Genomic DNA, 23,112 nt, shown 5'->3' on the forward strand with positions numbered 1-23,112 from the left:
TACAGTGGGGAAACCCAGTGAAAAAAGATTAATCAAACATTGGAACAAGGTGATTGGTACATGGATGTTCTTCTATACCATGGACGTTTTACAGTGTATCAGCTGGCTAGCACTGCCATGCATGTACTATAGACTGGGTGGCTTAAGCAGCTAGAAATCCAAGCGGAATGTGTTAGAGTCAATTTCACTTTGAACCGTCTCTTCTTGGCTTGTAGATGGTGGACTTTGTTATACATTTCTTATGAAGACACCAGTCGTGAGATCAGGCTACCCATATGACCTAACTGTATCTTAATTACCTCTTTTTAAAAGCCCTATCTTCATCTATGTCACATTGTGAGATTCTAGGAGTTAGGACTTCAACATAAAATGGGGCAGGTCAGTCACAATTCTGCCTAGCACATTCTGTTTTGCCTATGTTGGGCTTCCTATAATAAAAAGTTTGGAGTGACATCATCTGACTCTTACAGTCTGTATACCCTTCCTATCCCAGACCCCTAAAAGCTTTCCATCTACCTACTTTGAAGATTTCACTGAAGTTTGCCATCTCGTATTTGATCATTTTTAAAATCATTCCATAACTTGGGTTTGTGAACCCAAAATTATATGCATTTACATGTTCAATTTCTTATTTGAAAGCCCCTTTTTGTCTTTTGATAGTTAAAAAGCAAAAAGTTCAGTAAGACTTTTTAGAAATCTGTGCCTCATATACTTTATAACCAGATTCTCCTTTCAAAACTAACCCTTAATGTTTCTGTGTACTGTCAGAAATGTTAGCTGTTTATCACAATTTATTGTCTTGACGGTCTTAGGGAAAAAAAGTTTAAGTGATTTCTCTTTGCAGCCTCCATCAAGAAATCGGCGAGAGAGAGCTGAACTGAGGCCAGACTTTTTCGACTCTGCAGCTATCATAGAAGATGATTCAGTAAATATTAAATTATTGCTACTTTTTACTTATGATTTATGGGTCTTGTACATGCATGAAATTAATAATCATGTCTCATTTTTCTAGGGATTTGGAATGCCTATGTTCTGAAATCTGAAGAAAATTTACAAATCTGGAACTCTATTATTTAGAGCTAGAGGCCTATATACTGTGATAGCTTCTATGGGGAAAAAACACTTTTGATGTGATCTGATTTGTTTTTTAATCAAATGATTAAGGTCAATCCCTTTTTGCAGTGACAAAGAAGAGGAGCATGTAAATTACCCAAGGAAGTGTTGGTGAATGTCACCTCAGAAAGACTGACCCAAAAAATCATTTGTGTCCTAATATTGGACTTATCTCAGTACAGATGTGTGTGTTTTTCTGGAGGGAGGAAGAAATTTTAAATTTTTAAAACAGCTGTCAAGATAAACACTGTTATACACCTGTTTTATGAAAACTCAACATTGAGTAAAAAAAAAAATATTTTTAACTTTATTTTCCTGTTGTACAATTTAAAAACCGTTTTAACATTTTGCCTTTTTATGTTTTAAAAGCTAACCATTTTTATTAAACCTATGAGTAAGCAGCTTATCCTAATTGCTGAAGAGTGTTTTTGGAGCTCACTGGATTTGGTTGACCTTGTGAACACAGAAACAAGAAAGAACAGAATACCGACAAGCTAAGATGAAATTGACATCGTGCATCTCTGCCAAAACCACACACCTTCTGTGGATATGGATATGAATTCCCAGATTTTATATACTCTTGAATAAAAAGGTTTATTTTTATTTATAAGTGGACATAAAATAAATGTCCATGCAGCCATTTTTCCAACAGATGCTGTACACCATTCATTTTATATAGAATAGGGAGATTCGAATACAGTGCATTTTCTATTGGTATTTGTTCTGTGCATTTTTAGCAACTTCTACCAGCAAATAAAGTATTCTCAGTAAAACAAAACTGGTTCTCAAGTTATCAGTTTGCTGTTTTTACCACTTACTTCATGCCCTGCCAAATTCAGGTTACACAGACTTCCATTTTCTTACAAAGATAATCATGAGGAAATCCTTTGCCGTTCAAAAGTAATTTAAGTGTAACATAACCGTGTCTACTTCCCATGCAGTTAATATCCTTATGCACTAATTTTGTGAATTATGTTTGCCAATTATAGAAGTATGTGCTGCATAGAAGTCTGTGCTTAGAGGATGAAATTCCTAAGCTTACCTTGAAATACAGCTTACATTTCAGTGTTAAATGTGCATATTAATAATTCTTTGGGGGTAAGAAATTATGAATCTTCAGGACAGTCTTCAATGGTTTAGAGTTATAATCTGCTTAGGATTTTTAAGACTTGTTATTATTTTTAAAAGCCCATGTAGTTTCTTCCTAACTTTTAATGTAAGCCTCAGAATTTCCAAACCAATCCATCCACAGCTGTTTCTGAGCTGTTTTTTAAGTAACTACAACAGAATCATGAGGTTTTCTCTTTTTACCAAAAACAAGACATTTTTTTAAAATTCTGTGTACCCAGTGATTCTTTTGTGTGGAAAAGCAAAATGGATTTTATTTATCGTTGAGTAAATGGACACAAAACTGAGATTTTTCTCACGATTGGTACAGTTTAAAAAAAAAAAATCTTGGTCACCAAAACAGTTTTAACTGCTAATTCAGCAGTTCCTGGGCTCTAACTAAGGGGGGTGGGCTTCACTGGAAGTAAAAAGGCAGGAATGACTGGACAGTCCACTCCAACCCTGCCCGCCTGTAGTTCTGGCCAGGGAACAAGAGTGGAAGGGCCTGGCACGTGCCTGGTTCTTTGCTTGACAAGTCTCTTGTGGAAAACATGCCAACTTAGAATTATAGACTACCAAGCAATCTACTCCAATGGGTTTCCAGTTCAGTTTGAAGTCAAATCAAATTTTTGTATTTTCAGTGTCTCCTTGATTGGTTTTGCTAGTAATTCTGTAAATGGTACATTTGCAATATGAGGTTTTTTTTTCCTTTTGTACAATTTGAAACTGATGCTTCACCTTTCCTTTAATAAACTATTCAAAATCAGGCCTGTGGTAGTCATCCTATTGTTCCTACCAGGTAAAGCTTTAAGTACACTATTTCCTCGCCTGCTTGTTCTTCAGAGTGTTTGCCATTATAATTTGTTAAGTGATGGTAAGTATACCATAATAGGTATTTTTGTTTTGAGAAAAAATTCAGGATTAGCTCAAAAATTTTCTTTCATTCCTTGGATTTCCTCAGAGAGAATGAGTAGGCCAAGTTGTCTATGGCTTACGAGGGAGTCTCCTACAGGCCAAATATATATCACTTTACCAGGCACTCAGGAAACATCTGTAGCCTGCGTTCTTTACCTGCCCAAGCTCATGAAGCCGTGTTGATCAGTGGCCCTTCGAAGACCACACAAATTCTATAGAATGTTGATGCTGCAGAAGTCTGCCAACCATTGAGCATTGATGTCAGACCTTCTTCTTAAGCTATCCCAACTTTATGGTCTGGCTGTGTCCTTTTGTTGAGCTCAAACAGCATAAAATCCCTATGCAATGAAGACAAGAATATAGGGAATAAAATCACCAGGTGAGCATGTCTTGTGACAGCTTAACTTGAAGGCTACAAGCTTGAGAGCAGATGGGCCTCTCCCTATGTATGACCTTGCTTTGGAATAGACAGGCTTCCGGGATCTCTGAACTGACTCTCCACTCACCGGCCCTGCTCCTAGAAAAGAATCCATGACCGGGAGAAAACCAGGGTCTTTAGCACAACATAGTTCATACCTGCTCAGGCTTTTCCTACCTAATCGGACTCAATGTTGTGTCCCTGCTCACCAAGTGCTTTGTGAGGACCTTTAGCAGGTATTTGTGGGCGGGAGGGGCAGGCACAGTACTGAGCTACATCTCTATAGCTTTTTTTTTTTTTTTGAGGTCTCACTAAATTCCCCATGCTGGCCTCAAGCTTGTACTCCTGCCCCAACCTCAAGTAGCTGAGATTACAGATCTGAGATACAGATTACAGATTACAACCCATCTAGCAGGTACCACTTTCTGAAAAGCATCTTTCTCCTCCTGAAAACATACAATGGAAGTATTTTCACCATCCAAGACAGTAGGTAAATAACCAGAACTTTATGACTGAGGCTGCTTCATCCACTGCCATGTGACAGTTCTTCCTCATAGGCCCAGACTGAGACAGTGCCCAAGGAGCCACAGCTACTCAGAATAGAGATCATTTGCTGACAGAAGAAGCACAAGAACATGAGGACCAGTAATTCTCCACCGAAGAATAAAGCCACAGCCCTCAGAAATCCTTTGGACCGAGGAAGATAAAATACTCCATTTGTCAGAACAGGTAAAATCTCAGTTCATCAACTCCCACACACAGTGTTAACCTTGCATCTGACTGAGTATTCTTCACAGGCTTCTGACTGGGCAGATCACATCTTCAGCAGCAGCACCAAGCAAAAGCATCAGTACAACCAGAGAGAACTAGATGAGGGAGACGAAGACATGGCCAAAAGAGACACTGGAAGAATCTTCATAAAAGGACTAACAAGCAACAGAAGTTGCAGTATGGCTATGCTCCTCACTGCGCCAGCAGCTCAGAAAGAACTACCTAGCTATCTCCTAGCACTGCTGTGTACCGGACTCATGCATGTGGTAGGAACTTTGCACGGTCAGTAGCCCTTTGGGTTCTTTGGCAAACAATCCCAGGGAAGCAGACCGCCTCACTGGTACCCAAACCTTTAGGAGTTCATCCTGCCTGCCTCATCAGCTCTGTAGCAGTACTTTCTATGGTGAGAGCACAGGCTTGTGGACAAACCTACCTGAGCTCAAGCCTCAGCTTCTCCACTTACTAGCTGTGTGACTTAAGCAGAATTGATTTGTACAATTCACGGCAGGGGCAGGTCCAGCAAGACCTACACAGTGCCTCTGACCTCTCCCAACTGACATATTATCTCCTCTAAAAGCAGACACTTGACAGCCCTCTGCTCAGTGTTCTGGGGTTTTCTGTTTGTTTTGGGGGGTTGTTTGCCCTTAAGGTGATGGTGGTGTTTTGTTGTTTAGATTTTGAAACAGAATTTCACTGTCGGTAAATCCTCTTGAACTTGGAGTCCTTCTGCTTCAGCCTCCCCATGGTTGGGATTACAGGTGTGAGCCATGATATCTGGCTCCAATCAGAACTGCCTGAGCCAGAGCCAAAATCACCAGTAAAGTGTGATGCTTAACAGCATTCTGGGTTTCTCTAGCCTGCTTCTAAACTTTTCCAAATTCTTCCCACAAGCAAATTCTAAAAGTTTCTGACCAACACTGTCAGTTAAAGTCACAGAAACAGCCACTGCTTGGTACCAATTTTCTACGCTGGTCATCTCCTGTTAAAATTTTTTTTTAAATTAAGTTTCTTGCCACAATTTAGGTATGTACAATGATCACATTCATCATAGGGATTTTGTACCTGTACATAATATAATATACCTTGATTCATCTCTTTTTTCCCTCCCATCCTCATCCCCTCCCTTTATCTCCTCATTTACAAAGCTCTTTCCATTTTATTCTTTTCTCATTTTTTCTTTTCCCTTCCTTCCTTTCCTCCTCCTCCTCCCCGCCTCCCCAGCTCCCCTTTCCTTTTGAATAATTTCTTCCCATTTCACCATATCTCTTGTACAATTTGCTTATTTACTTTGTTTCTCACGCCTGTGAGACAGTGCAATATTTACATGTGTCAGATTTATTTCCCTTAAGAGTATGCTCTCAAGATCCACCCATTTAGCAATGAATGCCTGAAGTTTAGTAGTAAAAACTACTATAGTAAAAACTACTATATATAGTAGTTTTATAGTAAAAACTACTATATATCCATTGTAGTAAAAACCTTTTTTATCCATTCATCAGTTGATGGACATTTGAGTTGTTTCTAGGATTTAGCTATTACATACTGTCACAATAAACATGAGTGTGCATATATCACTATGGTATGATGCTTTTAATTCTTTTGAAAAGAAAAATTATTTTGGGAAAATACCCAGAAGGGGAATATCTGGGTCAAATGGGATCTCTAGTCCTAGTTTTTTAGGGAATCTGCACACTGATATCCACAGTGGTTGCACCAGTCTACAGTCCCACCAGCAATGGAAAAGTTCCCTTTTCCCCACAGCCCCATCAGCATTTGTTGTTCGTTGATTTTTTTTATAATAGCTATTCTCTCCAGAGTGAGATGGAGTCTTAGTGTTATTTTAATTTGCATCTCTCTTTTTTTTTTTTTCTTTTGGGTTTTTTTCCAGTACTGGGAACCGAACTCACGACCTTGCAATTGCCAGGCAGGCGCTGTGCCACTGAGCTAAATCCCCAGCACCTAATTTTGATCTCTCAAATGATCAGTGATGTCAAACATTTTTTCATGTATTTATTTGCTATTTGTACTTCATCTGAGAAATACGTATTCATTTCAGATGCCCAGATTTCAGTTCTATATGTGTTCTAGATACTAGTCTTCTGTCTGAGGAGCAACTGGCTAAAATTTCTTCCCACTTTGTGGATTGTGTTTTCACTCCATTGGTGAGTTCTTTGTCATATTTTTTAATTTGACTTTATTGGTACAATTTAGGTATACATAATAAGCACATTCATTCTAGAGAATTTGTATCTGTACATGATGTATCTTGATTCCTCTTTTCTTCCCCATTCTCATCCCCTCTTTTCAAATCCCCTTCCCCTCCCTCTGTTCACAAATCTTGGGTTTTTATTTTATATCCTTTTGTCATTTTGTCCCTTCCATCTTTTCTCCTCTCCCTCCCTATTTCCCTTTTCCTTTTGAACAATTTCTTCCTACTTCACAATATCTGTTGTACATTTATTTTATTTTTAGCTTCTCACACCAGAGAGACAATGTGATATTTACACATGCCTCCAGTTTATCTCACTTATGATTATGGTCTCAAGGTGTATCCATTTAGCTGTAATAGTTTCCACTTTATCTTTATGGCTGAGTAATAAAAACATTTTTTTATCCATTCATTGGTTGATGGGCCTTTGGGTTGCTTCCAAGATTTAGGTATTACAAACTGCCACTATAAACAAGTGTGTACATACATACCTTCTGGGTATCTTCCCAAAAGAATTAAAAGCATTGTATGATTGGTCATTTGGGCCTGTGATGTTGCAGTCATGTTAAAAGTGTGTGGTGGAGGAGACCTCTTCATCTCATTGCAGCCAGGAAGCAAGAAAGGGGCTGGGCTCCCTTCAAGGGCACATCCCCCTGGACCTAACTTCTCCCACTAGCCTGTATCACACCCCCTCCGTAATGCCCCATGATAGTGACCAGGCCTTTAACTCATGGGCCTTTGGGGGACACTTACCCAACCCATAGCACTTTTAGAAGTGGAATCGCATATTAAATTGACCTTGAAATAATGTGACACAAAACCGTGCTGAAAGACTTGTGGAGCCATGGGCCGAGAATAAGGGAAGATCCTCAATAGTAAGAAAGCTCTGGCCTCTCATCAGACAGCAAAACATACCACGAGGCATCTTGGAACAGCGCTCCACAGCTGACCATTACTCTCAGACAACGTTAAATCTCCGGCATTGGTGTAACTGTTGATCCACTGCGTGCACAGTAAAATAAAGTCAACAAAGAATGGGAAATTTTTTGAAGTAATCTCTAAGCTTCACAAAGGACTCTTACTAATAAATATTAGCACTCAGTTACTAATCCAAGTGACTTAACCATGTGCTTTCTGTTTAAAGACAAAAAGAACTAGGAAAAAGTTCAGAGCTTTACTTAGAAGGCTAACTGTTGACACAGCTACAGTGATTTCAAAACTTTTATGCACTGCAACATTTGAACAAATGAGTAAAATACATATAAGGCAATGGAAGCCCAGTTCACAACTATGGGAAGAGACCTAAACATGGAGGGGGGGCAGGCAAAGAAAAACCCATGGCATTGGACTGTAAGTTTGAACTCATGATGGAAAAACATAATATTATTTACATGTATGTGTATCCCACATTAAACACACATACTTACTTGTATAAATATTTCCTAGTTGGATGCTGAAAATATCTAGAAGAAATGACTGTCCAGTGTCAATGTGAATAGCTTCATCTAGTACCAATTTTAGCCTCTAAATGATACACCTATGAAAAGAATCGAGGGCTGGGCAAGGAAAATACAAGATAAGCCTAGAACATTAGTCTCTGTCAAAAAATAAGTAGTGCTCAAAAAGTTAGTGGGGCACATGAAAAGAACCTGGGGGACCAGCTTTCATTAGCCATGTTAGGAAAGTCTGAGCATCAAAATGAGTAATAACCAGATACGCTGGTATATATCCACTATCCCAACTATTCAAGAGGCTGGGGCAGGTGGATCACAAGTTCAAAGCCAGCCTGAATAACTCAGGAAGACCCTATCTTATCTCAAAATAAAAGGCTGGGGCAGGCGTATCACAAGTTCAAGGCCAGCCTGAATAACTTAAGAAGACCCTCTTATCTCAAAATAAAATTTTTAAAAAGGGTTAGTAGTATAAGTATACCTTATACCCCCCTGGATTCAATCCCCATTTCTACAATAATAATACCCCACATACACCTTTTGAGACAAGGTCTTACTATGTCAGTAAGTTGCTCAGACTGGGTTCAAAAGTGCAATCCTGTCAGCCTCCCAGACTGCTGGAATTATAGGCATGCCCACCCCAAGAACAATGCATTTTAAAGAATGCATGAGTCTAAACTTAAACAAAGAAAAGATGGGCAAGGTCTTCATTGCTTAAATGTCTGGTAAATATTGATACAGGATTAGAAATAACATTTTATAATCAACCCACTCAGTGATTGAGGCAAGAATCATCAGTAGATAATAAACTATTGGGTGGAAGTTTGTTGACAAATGACTAAAGGATGCTCCACAAATTAGTTTTTAGTGACAAAGGGAAAATGGCAAGCTTGGTAGGAAAACTTCTGCAGCTACATGATCAACATCAACTACCAATAAAACTGCATGCTGATGTGGCACACTGAAGAGCCACATTTATAATTCACCTTATCTAAATATAAGGAAGCAAATCAGGCAAATTTGAGTTGAGGGAATTCTACAAAATGGCAAGGAAGCATCCCTCAAAAAGGCCAGTGTCATAAGACAAACTATGGAGGACAATGGACTTTGTTCTTACAAAATACTAAAGTACAGTAATACACAACTTATTATCAGTAACTTTATATATATACACTTAATGTATTTATGAAAAGATGAAGCAAATACAGAAAATGTTAACTGAAGGTTAATGCTATTAAGATAACTCTTGCAACATTTCCATAGCCTTGAATTTTTCACAGTAAACTGTTTTAAAATGTGAGAATACATTTCTGGAAGTAACAGAAGTCAACATGGCATACTACACCTTCACACCTGTTCTGCTAGACAAGCACAATGACAAATACTTCCTTAGCCTTCATTGAGTCACGTGGATATTAAGAAAGGATGTATAATCCCTATCTTCACAGTAGGAAAACTGAAACCTAAGAAATTTACCTCATAGATAAAAAATTATTCTTAGAGACAAAAAAGAAAACGATATACCAAAGCATTGTATTAGTCCTTTTTTTTTCTTCCTGGTAGAGCCTGGCACATGCTAAACAAATGATCCACCATTAAGCCTAGTTTTCATTACTATAACAAAATACCTATGCAAACTAACTTCATAAAGAAAAGAGGTTTATTTAGCTCATGGCTCTGGAGACTGAAGGACATGGTGATAACGTCAGCTTGGTTCTGATGATTTCCTCCTGACTGTATCACATGACAGAAGCACATTTCTGAGGAGAGATCACACTGCCAAAGAGGAAGCGGAGAGAAGGGTCCCACAAACACTCAACAAACACACCCCCAGCTGATCTAAGAGTTCCCGCTATGTCCCACCTCTTACAGGCCCCACTTCACACCAAGCTCCCAATACAGGAACAATACCTGAACCTTTGGGAACACAAACCACATCTGAATCACAGAGGCCAAAAATGGTCAGTCCTGACTGGTAATGATATATCCTGTGTTCTTCCTAGTTTTCTTAGTTTCCTAACTGTCATTTCATAAAAAAGGACAATTATACTCAGAAATATACCAAGATTTTTAATAAAGCAAGTAATTTTATAATATGGCACAAAAGAGATTTTTCTAGAATTTTATAAACTTATTAACCATTCCAAGTTATTATTGATATTTAGAGTCCCAGGTTTTCATAATGGCAAAGGCAGGAATAGGCTCTTGGTTCAGCTTGGGTTTTTTTGTTTTGTTTTTTCCTTTGGTTTGTTTATAATGGAATATTCGCATGTTTCCTCCAAGGACGCTGTACCTTCTTGCTGGCCAAGACATCCAAGTCACAGCAGATTCGGGCACGTGTGGAGGAAGGTTGTATGATGTCATCCACAAACCCTAGTGAAACACAGCAGAGGAGATGACTGCATGCCCAGATGATGCCACCAAGCCCACCTGTGCTCAGCCCAGCCACCATCCCTGAGCCCCAGTGATACACAGGCACCAGGCCCTGCCACCTCCCCTGTCCCAGGAGTCCGCCTGTTTCCCTGGCAGGCCCCTCAACTTCTGCCTAGGAGTACTTGGCAAGAAGGGAAAATATCATCCCCTGCCCTACACACACTGCTCCAAGGCCTCCACCCCGCCACAAGAAATTCAACCAAAAACAAAGAAAATACATCTGTTTATTTGAAAATGACTCCAACGATTTTCCTATCCCTGTACACAAGTCCTGTAATATGACTGCCACTTCTCTCATCTAGAGGTGGATTCTGTCTGGTCTTGAGTTACTTTGGCCAATACACTGCAATAAATATGACACTGTGAAACTTCTAAACGTAGGCTTCAAAAGCTCCTGCAGCTTCCACGCACCCTTTTGCCACCTTGAACACCACGTAGTGACCGGGATTGGCCTTCTAAAATTGGGAGACCTTGTGGTGAGAGTGCAGCTAACAGCCAGCACCTAGCACCTAAGGGAGGCCATCCTCAATAACAAAACCACACTCAAGACACACAGGATGACTACAGCAGTGGTGATCCCAGGCAAGACCAGCAGAACTGCCAACCTGAGCCCAAACCAAAAGGCTGACCCTCAGAACCAAGAGCAGAGCTTGATGCTTAGGTTAAGCCATTTCTTTTTGGATGGATTTTTAGATAATGCTACATAACAGGAACGACTCCTAAAAATGTAATCCTTTTACTAGTGTTGTTTTGATCCTGGTTGCTAAACCTGCCTGGGCAGCTCTGCTGTCGATAAATAATCATGGGCAAGGACAGCCCTAACGCTCCCCAGTCCACAGAGTAGAAGGCAAAGGTAAAGGGCAATTATATGGGACATTTTGGAAAGAACGAGCCCAAACAAATGAACAAAACTGCCCCCGACACCAGGTCCCACCTCTCACTGCTGCAGGAAAAGGGTTGGCAAACTTCTCGACATACTCTGCCTGGGCAGCTTCCACGTCCTCATGCCCTTTAAAGATGATCTCCACAGCGCCCTGTCACAAAGAGATAACAAGGTTCCCTGGAGTGGGGTCCCAAACAGGACAGACCAATCAACTCATTATCTCTGTGTGTGGTGGTGAACTTCTTGGCAAAATGAAGAGTGCTGGAGGGAAGTGCCAGCTCCAGAGACAAAAGCAGAGGGATATGTACCACCTGGGTTCAGCCATCATGACTCCAGGGGCTACAAGATGGGATGCCCAGCAGTGGCCCCAATCCTATTCCACTGTGATGATTGTGTCAACTTGAATAAAAAAAATGCCCAACTAAATAGTTCTGTGTGTGGCTGAAGGGATTTACTAAAGACGGAAGACCTACCCTAGGTGACAACAATAGGCTTGCTGTCAATGGAATAAAAGGAGAAAAAAGGAAGAAGTGCTTCTGTTTCTTTGGAGAAGCTCCAGTCTTCATCTTCACCTTGGATGTCATCTTCTGGCTTCCAAGGCAGACTCTTCAACCTCCAGCACCAACCCTTCAGCCTTTCTGGAGCAGACTATTCGGCCTTCTGATAGAGATTCACATGGGACACTACAGCAAGCTCCAGGGCTTTGACTGGATCCTTTGTATCTCCAGCACATGGACAGCCCTTTTGTATTTTCCATACCTGACTATGCAGGCAGTCATTGTAAGCCAATCTTGTAAATTCTCATATACAGTGGTATCTTGGTTCACAAACTTAATTCATTCTACACTTCTGGAAAAGATGGCCACATTCACGTTCATGTGGGAAAGATGGCCACAGCTGTGTTAGCCATGCAATACAAAGTGTGCAAACAAAAACAAAATTTTGCCAAATACTTTTATTTGCAAACCAAACTGTTCACAAACAAAAACATTCATGAACTGAGGTACCACTGTATTCGTGTATCTTGCATTAAATCTGTCTCTCTAGTACACACTGACTGATACATTCACCTCCATCTTCACTCCTTGTCCTTTCAGGCCAAGATGTTGGGACTATTTTCCACTATTAACTCCATCATACCCTCCACTGAGAGGAATTAACAGTATGGTTTTCCCTTTCCACTATACTGAGCTCTGAGTACATAATTAGGTGGCCAGAGGAGCACAGGTTGAACTACAAGGATTGGCCTTCAAGTTAAAGCACTTGTAAGTCAGTTCTAGGGACCCTAGGAGTTATCTGGCTCAACTTCAATAGCTCTTTTAAAGTAGGGAAGAAGAGAATAGGTCAAACAGCAGGAAGTACCTTGCCTATAGTCAGAACCACAGTTCAGCTTTGTTATGGGCTCCAGGGCCTTCAATGGTGCTGAGGTAGGGTTGGGAAGAATGTCCAGTCTCTCCAAGGTTTTAGTCCTGCTGACTCAACCACCTCCCTTTTCTACTTATAATTTCAAAACCCACTCTGGGGTCTCTGCCATTCTATTCCTTCCATCTGATTCCCCTACCATGAAGACACCAGCACATGCCTGAAGTAAGAGTAGGATAGGAGGCAGTGCTGGCTTTGGAGCCTCAAATGAGACATGCCAAGATCTAGGCCCTGCTTCCTGCCCTTGCTACTCACCTCTTCCCAACATTCACCAGCTATGCTTTGGACTCCCACGGGGAAAGGAAAGTCCCTGGATGCAGGAAAGAGGAAAGCTAGAGATCCTCACCTTTGCTCCCATGACTGCGATTTCTGCTGTGGGCCAGGCATAGTTGGTGTCACCAAGAAGGTGCTTAGAGCTCATGACATCATAGGCACCTCCATAGGCCTAGAACAGATCCAAAAATTGGATGTCAGAGCCTGAGGACAACCAGATATATCTCTGAAAGGCTCCATGAAGCCAATGAAACAGGCAAAGAACAGCAGCCCCCTCCTGGGCTCCTCCTCAACCTCCTGGGCTGAGATCTTTAAGGCCATTTGCAGTTAATGTTCCATGTCTTTCCTAGCATTTCTCCTCTGCACTTTCAGCTCCCTCTCCCTCCCACAGACATCTCTCCAGGGCTGGAAATGCTGGCCTCTACAGGGATGAGCAAGGAGTGCTCCTCCTTGAGCCCTGGTGACACTCAACCACATCTCCACAGTGGCCATGCTGCTGGGGACAGAGGTATTTAGGTCACTACCTCCAACATGAGGACCTCACCTTCCTGGTGATAATTGTGACTTTGGGCACAGTTGCTTCAGCAAACGCATACAGAAGCTTGGCGCCATGCCGGATGATGCCCCCATATTCCTGTGCTGTGCCTGAGTCATAAAGAAGAGTTAGTAAATACTCACAAACACCCTCCCAAGTTTGCCTGCCACTCACAGCTTTGAGGTCTTCTTATACCTCCAAAGAGGGCCAATCTTCATGACAGGGCAAGAGAAACTCCATTTTCTTTTTTGTAACACCAGTTTAGAAGTCACTTAAGTTCACTTAAACTATAGATGAACTCACTCCTTCACCCCCTCCCTTATAGCTCACCATTAACCACGGAAGAAGACAAAGCTATAAAACAAGGAACAAACAAAACAAATTAAGGAGTGGGCTAAACGTTAAGCCACTATGACTGCCCGAGGTCTGCTTGACCGACGACTTCTGGGAAATACAAACCTTGTGACAATTATGTGATATTCTTATAAAATTCCCAAAAATGAGGTAATGTGACTGTATGGTTACTATGGAAACCTAAAAGATACTTAAGCGAGAAACAAAATCCAACCAATACCAACATCTTCCCTGACTCCTATTCAGGTTGTCAGTCACTGGCAGTAAAGCTTCGCTTGTTCCCACATTTTCAGTTTCTCGTGAGTACCTGTCTCACTGAATCTCACCATAACACTCACACAGCCCCATCTTCTGTATACCCAGAATATAAAGAAATCACAAATCCTTATGGAATTGTGCAAGAAAATCTTCAAATAAAATATGAGGTCTTACTGAACAAAACCACCTCTCCTAGTCCCATCTCTGCTAATGACTTACCAGGCAGAAAGCCAGGAACATCAACAAAAGTGATGAGTGGAATGTTGAATGCATCACAGAATCTGACAAATCGAGCCCCCTTCACAGATGAATTAATATCCAAGCATCCTAGGAAGAGAGATTGTACATATTAAGCATCTGGGTAGAATTCCCAGTCTACCCACAATGAGAAAATATTGTCATCAACCATTTAGAACTAGTTCTATTAAGGCCCCACAATCTCCTTAGATGGTAATGAGAAACACTCATGCTCTTGGAAAAACGGAAGATGGAGAACAAACCTGGCACTGGCCAAAGAGAGCCCAGTGGTAGCTTCACTCCTCAGGCCCCCTTGCTGGGAACACAGCCCAGCAGAGAAAGCTGGGCTCTACCCCCACCCCAGACTGAAAGGTATACACCAGCTAAGACACAGCTTGGCATGTTCCAGGGGACTACCAGTAGGACCTATGGTTCACAGGCTGGTCCTTGAGAGTCCTCAGAGCTTAGAATCAGACTCCAACTCTACCCTTTTGTTATGATTGTACCTGGATGGCCCCCCAAAGCCTCATGTGATCACAGGTGGGGAGTTTCAATGGTGGCTGCATTAGGGTATGTGAATGTGGATTAAGGGTGTGATATTACAATTCAGGGTGTGGATAACAGAAGCTCCACCCTCAGTATGGGTGGTACCAATTAGGTTTATAGCCTAGATGGACTACAAAGGGACAGAAAGGAGGCAGGCTTGGTGGTGGTGGTGCTGCTGCTGCTGCTGCTTCACTATCTGCTGCCTGCTTTGCCATTGACTGTTTCTCCTCTGCAATGTCCCTCTGTCATGCCACCCTGCCTTGGAGCCAGCTAACTATAGACTAAAACCTCTACAAACTGTGAGCTGAAATAAACCATCCCTTCTTCAGCTTTGGGTATTGGGTATTTTGTCTTAGCAACAAAAAAAAAAGTAACTAAGACACCTTAATAACTTAGAAGCCTAAGATTCTTTGCCTGAAAAGTAGGAACATTATTACCTCCGAGCATAACTGTACGCATTAAAAGACCTAGGCTCTGCAAAGTGGCACAGAGTAAGAGCTCAACTACTAGTAAATCTGTCCAGGGGAGTTTCCAACTTACTCTCTGAGGCCAGCATGACCGTAATGCCAAAGCAGTATAAGGATGCTATAAGAGAAGGACACAGACCAAAATCTCTTAAGAGCATAGATGTAAAAATCCTTACTTTTTCAGTAAAACATATTATCAAACCAAACCTAGCAGTACATAAACACAGTGATACATAAAGACACAAGTGGGGCTTACTGAAAGAGTTCAAAGTTTATTTTAGTGTCTGACAGCCAATAAAATTATTATATAAAAGAGAAAAGCCTCTCTATGATCATTTTAGTAGATGTAGAGAAAAAAAACTTGATAGAAGACAATACCTACTCATAGTTTAAAAAAGATTAGGTTAAAATGAAGACTAGGATTGAACTCTTGCAATATGATACAAGAATCTAAAGAAAAAAAAAGGAAAACCTAATAACAACAAAAAAAATCTTCTATGCACACGAGCCAGAAGAATAAATATTAAAATACCCATTCTCTACCAATAACCTAAACCTGTGCTACTGAAAAGCCCTTTCTGTGACGCTGAATATTCTCCGGCTATGAACACTGACCACTGGTCACAGCTGCTGAGCACCTTTGATATGCTTATTGCTGAGGAAGTAAATTTTTAACTGTATTCCTTTCGAATTTCACATTCTATTTGAATTTGAATTATTTATAATATTTTAATTATTTTGGATTCACTTTGTTCTGTGTCCAATAGTGGAGACTGAACCCACAGCCTCTGCCAATTATTTTGTATTTAAAGTATAAATCTAAACTAGCATACCAGGCAGCACTATGCACAGATCTTTCAAACAATTCCTAGCAAAATAACAGGAGATTCATTTGTAGAAATAGATAACCAAATTCCACAAGGTAATACAAAGGAGACAAAAGGACCAAACCAGTATTTTTAAAAAAAGGAAACACAAAAAATTGATACTTATACTGACTGACACCAACATTTATAAAGCAGGTTTCTCAACCTTAGCACTACCAGCATTTGGGGCCGAGTAACTCTTTAATGCTGGGGTTTGTCCTGTACATACAGAATGTTTAGCAGTACCTTTGGCATCCACCCACTAAAAACCACCATCATGCCTCCCACCCGATCTGTGACAATCAAAAATATTTCCAATATAGCCAGACATCTTCAAGATACCATAATCGCCCCAGGCTAAAAACCATAAAACTACAGTAATCAGGACAAGATGGGATAGGCATAAAAGCAAACAAAAATAACAAAGAAACAAGACAACGTAAAGAAACAGATCCACACAAAAGATTTTAACCAAGTACCGAAACTTCAATATGGAAGTCTCTAACAAAATAGGGATCAACTAAATTACCTGGTTTTGGGGGGGAAAAGCCACCTCCTACCTCTTTAGGACACAAAAATTAATTCAAAACCAATCAAAGAAGTCATCATAAAACCCATAGCTGCAGTACAAAGCTCCTAAAAGATAACATGAGATTTATCTTACAAACTTAAGAGTGGCAAAGATTTCTTAGGACACAAAAAGCTCTAACCATAAGTGAAGACATTGATAAATGGGATTTCATCACATTTTTAAACTCATACAAAAATCACCACAGTGTAGGCAAGTCACAGACCATGAAAAAAAATGCAGTACATATATCTACAAAGGATTCATACCCAAAATATGTAGCAAATCCTAGAAACCAACAATAAAAGGTGAATAAGAAAAAAATAATAATAATAAATGCAGAACTCCTTCAGAATGGACTTGGGAAAGGGGTTGTTTTGCTGGGGATTGAACCAAAAAGCTTTTGCACATAGCTTCATCTCCAGCTCTTTTTTATTTTGAGACAGGGTCTCACAGAGTCACTAGGTTGCCCAGGCTGGGCTTGAACTGGCAATCTCCCTGCCTTAGTCTCTGAATGCTGGTATTATAGGCAAATGCCACCACTCCCAGCAGCTAAGAATGTGCTCTGGAATAAAAATATCTACAGCTTGTTTTAGGTGGGTGGCTGCAAGGGTATAATACAGTTGTCAAATGGCAAAACCTATCAAAATGAGCCTTAAGAACTATGCACTTTACTGTATTATAACAAATGCATTCTGAATGTTGGAAATCTCAGTTAGATGCTTTTTCTAAACATAAAATGTAAGAGTAGGAAGATGAAAGCTCCTATCCCACAACAGAAATATGGAAAAACTGTCAGAACAATCTTTGACAGAGGTCTGGAAAATAAGCAAAGGTTTACAACAATCAAGTCAATGCCAGATTAAGAAAAAGGAAATTTTTAAATGAGGGGGAGTTTAAATGGTGGAAACAGTTTGTGGTTTCTTTAATTAAACTTACCTCTCTCACTGGTTCTAAAGAATGCAGGGCAAAACCTACTCATAAATTACGGTGTTGGTCTGCTCTAGCCTGTAAGGACTGACATGAGACATTTGTTTTGCCAAATTTGGAACTCACCCAGGCTGGAAAAGTGGTGAGCACTGCTCAAAACCATCTTAAGCCAGAGAATGACCTACAGATGTTTGGGGCGAAAGACTATGGTTGAGAACACCTAAAGCCTGGAAGAAAGTGCCAAGAAGGAAGTTTCTTTAGGAACTTTAGTACATTCAAAGGATCTGTGTGTTCAGGGGAATTTAGACAAAACATGTGTATGCCTAGGCCCAGATACACAACCAGAAAAGAACCTAGAAGGGAAAAGTACAAAATACTCGGAGATGGAAGCAAGTGAAAACATAGTATTACACAATAAAAGACACAAGACCTTAAACCTTAACCTACGGCTGATCCCAAAACTCAGTTCAAGTCTGGCTAAGCATGAAAGGAGTGCTCCAACACAAAGCCAATTTTCAAGACAAGAAGATGTATTATTTTGGTCTGTTTTTTTTTTAAATTTGTTTCAGCTCTTAGTGTTCAAGGAAGCTTTTGTCACAACACTAGGTGAACACAAACTAAGACATATGGACTTCAATCAGTACACACGATGGAGAAGACAGTCTCTGGAAAAAAATTGTGAAATGATGCTGGACAAACGGACCCCTACAACATTCAACAGTTTGATAAACAACTCTGCGAAAGGGGGAAATGTGATTGCCAGACTTAGCATAGTATCATAGTCATAACAACAAGGCCACTAAGCACAAATAATATAGGAAAGTATGGCTATTTGAATGAACAAAATAAACAAATAAAAGATTGCTCTGGAGGAAGCAAAGACCTTGTATGGAAAAAGACTTCAAAACAATCTTCAGTATATTCAAATAAGGAAAATATGTACAAACAACTGAAGGAAGTTATAAAAATGTATGAACCAAATGAGACCAACAGAGACAGAAAAGTATAAAAGGAAGCTAACAAATTCTGAAGCTGGGGCTGGGGATTTAGCTCAGCGGCACAGCGCCTGCCTGGCAAGTGTGAGGTCATGAATTTGATTCCCGGTACCGAAAAAATAAATAAATAAATAAATTATATATATATATACACACACAAATACAATAATTGAAATGGAAAATTCACAATGGGGGTTCAACAGGAGAAGTGAGTAAGCAGAAGAGAGGTCAAGGAGCAGGAAGATAAAACAACTGAAATTATCCTGTTGTAGAAGCAGGAGAAAAAAATTGAACTTTTTTTTTTTTTTTGGTTTTTTTCAGGTACCAGGAATCGAACTCACAACCTTGCACTTGCCAGGCAGGCGCTGTGCCGCTGAGCTAGATCCCCAGCCCCTTAGGAGAAAAAAATTAAGTGAACAGAGCGTAAGGGTCTTACAGTCACCATCAAGTGAACAAACTTATAAAGCATGGGAAGCCAAAGGGGGGAAAAGATGGGAGAATGAGGCAAAGAGATAGTTTGAAGAAATAACATCTGAAAACCTCCCAAATTTGATGCAAGACAAGAAACTCTACCAACTCCAAGAACAAATTTAGAGACTCATACTGAGATGCATTATAGTCAAACTGTCAAAAGACAATCCTGAAACAGCAAGAGAAAAGTGATTCATCCCTTACAAAGGATCCTCATTAAGATTAGCAACTGGTAACTGCAGAAACCCTGAAGGCTGGAATATAGAGGATGATATATTTTAAATACTAAATGAATAAAACAATCAACTATAAATTCTGTGTCTGGCAAACTGTCCTGCAAAAATGAAGGAAGAATTGTAAATTAAGACATTCACAGATACACAAAAGTAATGGAGCTTATTCCCAGACGTGTTCTATAAGAAATGCTCTACCCACACTCCTGAAGAGGTGAGTTCAGGTTGACAAGAAAGGCCACTAAACAGTATACAAAGCTGTATGGGGAGAGGAGGGGAAGAAAAGAAGGGAGACAGGGAGACAGAGGGACAGACAGACCCAGTACAAGTAACTACAAGGCAAATATATAAAAAAAAAAAAAACACTATTAAGGTATTCAGATTCTAATTCTATTTTTTTTTGTTTCCTACAATATTTAAAAAATAAATGAAGACTGGATGGGTTCACTGGGGAATTCTACCATACATTAAAGAAGAAACTTTACCAATTCTCTACAAGTTCTTCCAGAAGAGAAAAGCAGAGAGAACAGTTCCTAACACAGGCTAGGAGACCAACAGCAGACAGACATTGCAAAAAACAAACAAAAAAAAAACTGCAACTCAGTATCACTCATGAGCGTATGTGAAAAACTCAACAAAATATTATCAAATTTTAAGAACTAATCTCTAATAAGAATTATATACCACAACCAAGTAGAGTTTGTCCCAGGTATACAGGCTAGTTCAACTGGTGAAAAGTAATTCATGGAATCCAGCCCAAAAAAAGGCTAAAAAAAAAATAAGCCACTGATCATATAAATGAATGCAGGAAGAGCATCTGACAAAATTCAATGCCCATCTCTGATTTTTAAAAACTCTGCCAGCTAACTAGGAAAAGACAGGAACTTCTAAATTTTATAAAAAGTTGCTACCAAACACAGCTAACACTAGACCTAATGGTGAGAAACCAGAAATTTTCTCACCAAGCTCAGGAACAAGGCAAGAATGTCCCCTTAGCACTGCTTTTCAATGTTCTACTGTTAGGTCCAAAGGTCTACAGATTAGGATGGAAAAAAATAAAAATGTCATTGTTTGCAGATGACATAATTGTCTGAACAAACTGACCAAAACAAAACAAAACTACCGGATGTAGCAAGGTTTTGAGATTTAAAAAAAGTTAACATACAAAAATCAATCACTTATGTATATACAACCTATAAATCAAATAGAATTTGAAATTATAAACATAATATTTATATTAGCATCAAAATATATGCAATACTTAGGTAGAAATCTAATAAAACACATATATCTATAAGTGGAAAATGCAAAATTCTAATGAAAGAAACCAAAGAACTGAATAAAACTGGTAGACCCATTTTGGAAAATGGACCTCTCTGTATGGGTGCACCATCTCTAGGGTGATGAAAAGTTTTTGGAAACAGGATACAGCTATATACACTGTAAGTATAATCAGCACTACAGAAGTTAAAATGGTTAACATAGTTTTTTAAATATGTTAAAAAATATTTTTAAAAAATTTCTAAAGACAAGGAAAACTGCCATGGCAAAAACAGAAGATAAGGCTGGGTCAGTGAGGGAGGCTGGTTCCTCCTCTTAGGTATTCAAAACAGACCTGAGAGAGAAAATAGTGAAGCGAGAAGCAGTGGCCAGAGCGCCCACCCAGACCCGCCCAGCCCCTCCAGAGCACAGCCAGGGAAGAGTCTCCACCTCCCAGCTGACTCAGGTCTGCCCACGTTGCCAGAAAGCTGCAGGACACAGGCACAGCAAGATGCCTTTGCGCATCTTCGTGTACTAACCAAGCACCCACAGGGCACTGCTGAAGGTCCTGGACAGATCGCTGTGAGGGGAGCACCAATACCTACCTTCATGAAGCTCACCGCTGGGTGGGTGAGGCATACATTCAACCCAGGGGACAGAAAACTGGTGTCTTAGAAAGTGACCACTCTGTACCTAAGGAGGAATATTATCTATAGACCCTTAAGGGGAGGGGAGGGGCGAATGAAAGGAGCACTTTGAGTTATTTAATATTAAAAGACAGTCACTTTTACAACATGTGTTTCCTCTGGTCACAGAAGGCCACGTCTGAGGGAAGGGTGAAAGCAGACAGTCACACAGGCCCGGGCAGCCCTGGCCTCCAAACCCAGCCCAAGGTTTAGGAGACCTTCCCCATCCTACCTGAGGCCACCTTCGGTTGGTTACCGACAATTCCAACAGTCCTCCCATTCATTCTTGCAAAACCAACAACGATATTCTTGGCATAATTGGGCATGATCTCAAAAAATTCTCGCTCATCAACAATCTGTAGGAATAAATTTACTCCTGAGTGCAACTGATAAAGACAAGTACACAACAGAAATACAACCCAAAAGGGCAGCTGGGCAGCTCGCGCCACAGCTTCTCCGGGTAGAAGGCGGCGGCAGTTCCTCCCTGCTGCACTCAGGTGGCTATACTTTTTTGATAGTCCATAATATTTTTAATGGAGAGACTACTTTCCCTACCAAGGGTATTACTGAAACAACCGGCAAGATTTGAGTATGGCTGTGTAACAGATAATAGTCCTGTGTGCTGAGTGTGCAGTAGTGCAGCTTGCATTAAAGGTTTTTAAATTTGAATTTGGAATTATTTATAGCTATTTGTTTCACCTTTTAGTTTGAAATCATTTCCAGCTTATATAAAACTGTCAAGACAAAAACTATTCATATACCCTTCACCCGGATGCCCCATTCATGAACATGTTTCCACCTTCTCCCCCCGGCACTCACTCCCTTCTCATACACATACGTGCACCCACACACGTTGTTTTCCTGGCCCATTTAAGAAGAGTAAGTTACAGACACGCTGCCTCTTCACCTCTCAGGCCCTCACCGCTACCTCTCCTAAGGACAAGGACATTCTCCTACGTAACTGGAGTGACATCAAAATCAGGAAATCAATGCTAACACGTTACTGTATTCTATTACACAACACTACTCAAATCCTGCCAGCTGCTCCAATAATATCCTTGGTAATAATGGAAACAACAAAACTCCTGTCCAAAACCTGACCCGGGATCACCTGGCACTCTGAGTGGTCTTGCCTCACTGAGCTCTGTGAATTTTTTCTCTCTCAGGCTTCATCTTTCCTATGGTCATGACCTCTTTGAAGACAAGAGTGACTCTGTAGAATCTGTAGGATGCGTAGACCGTGCCTTCCATCTGGGTTTCTCTGCTGTCGCTTTGTGTTTAATTTCAGGTTAAGCGCTTGCTGGCAGGAATGTCACAGGACCAACCTTCTCACTGAATCTCATCAAATGCTAACGGTCAGTTTCTCTGCTAACAGTGGTCACATCTGCTAGGAGTCTCCTTTGTAAAGTTACTATCTTTCCAATGTAATTAATAATTAATTCGTGGGGCTTGGGATTTAGCTCAGCGGCAAAAGCGCCTGCCTGGCATGCGCAAGGTCATGAGTTCGGTTTCTGGTACCGGAGAAAAACCAAAAAAAAAAAAAAAATTAATTAAGTAATTCGTGGGGAAATATTTTGAGACTATATAAAAATCCTGTTCTTTATCAAACTTCCCTCAAAAATCCAGTCCTCACTGGGCACACTGGTGCATACTATAATCCCAGCACTCTGGGAGGCTGAGGCAAGAGATCATAAATTGGAGCCCAGGCTGA

The 23,112-nt window shown here is 40.3% G+C and overlaps 2 protein-coding genes and 1 long non-coding RNA gene across 3 annotated transcripts in view; 1 reads left to right on the top strand and 2 right to left on the bottom strand.

The window, feature by feature from the left end:
- The window catches only part of Stag1 (stromal antigen 1), a gene marked incomplete in the record, with an annotated part of 394,726 nt that extends 393,682 nt beyond the window's left edge, over positions 1-1,044 (top strand). The window contains 2 exon segments of the mRNA XM_013505748.1: positions 845-925; positions 1,013-1,044. Coding sequence (XP_013361202.1) covers positions 845-925; positions 1,013-1,036 — 105 coding nt within the window.
- A 184-nt stretch (positions 1,045-1,228) lies between these two features.
- On the bottom strand, positions 1,229-8,316 carry LOC106146895. Its single transcript, XR_001231519.1, has 2 exons — positions 7,449-8,316; positions 1,229-3,473 (listed from the first exon to the last, which is right to left on the bottom strand). It is a non-coding gene; the product is annotated as an uncharacterized LOC106146895 (long non-coding RNA).
- A 1,718-nt stretch (positions 8,317-10,034) lies between these two features.
- The window catches only part of Pccb (propionyl CoA carboxylase, beta polypeptide), an 88,778-nt gene continuing 75,700 nt past the window's right edge, over positions 10,035-23,112 (bottom strand). Inside the window, exons 10-15 of the mRNA XM_005406779.2 lie at positions 21,634-21,757; positions 14,362-14,469; positions 13,540-13,640; positions 13,069-13,167; positions 11,352-11,451; positions 10,035-10,357 (exon numbers count right to left, since the gene is read on the bottom strand). Of these exons, the coding sequence (XP_005406836.1) occupies positions 10,236-10,357; positions 11,352-11,451; positions 13,069-13,167; positions 13,540-13,640; positions 14,362-14,469; positions 21,634-21,757 (654 nt within the window). The 3' untranslated portion in view covers positions 10,035-10,235. The remainder of the gene's footprint in view (positions 10,358-11,351; positions 11,452-13,068; positions 13,168-13,539; positions 13,641-14,361; positions 14,470-21,633; positions 21,758-23,112) is intronic.

This window comes from Chinchilla lanigera, unplaced genomic scaffold, assembly GCF_000276665.1.
Source record: "Chinchilla lanigera isolate Chin_1 unplaced genomic scaffold, ChiLan1.0 scaffold00100, whole genome shotgun sequence".
Classification (NCBI taxonomy): domain Eukaryota; kingdom Metazoa; phylum Chordata; class Mammalia; order Rodentia; family Chinchillidae; genus Chinchilla; species Chinchilla lanigera.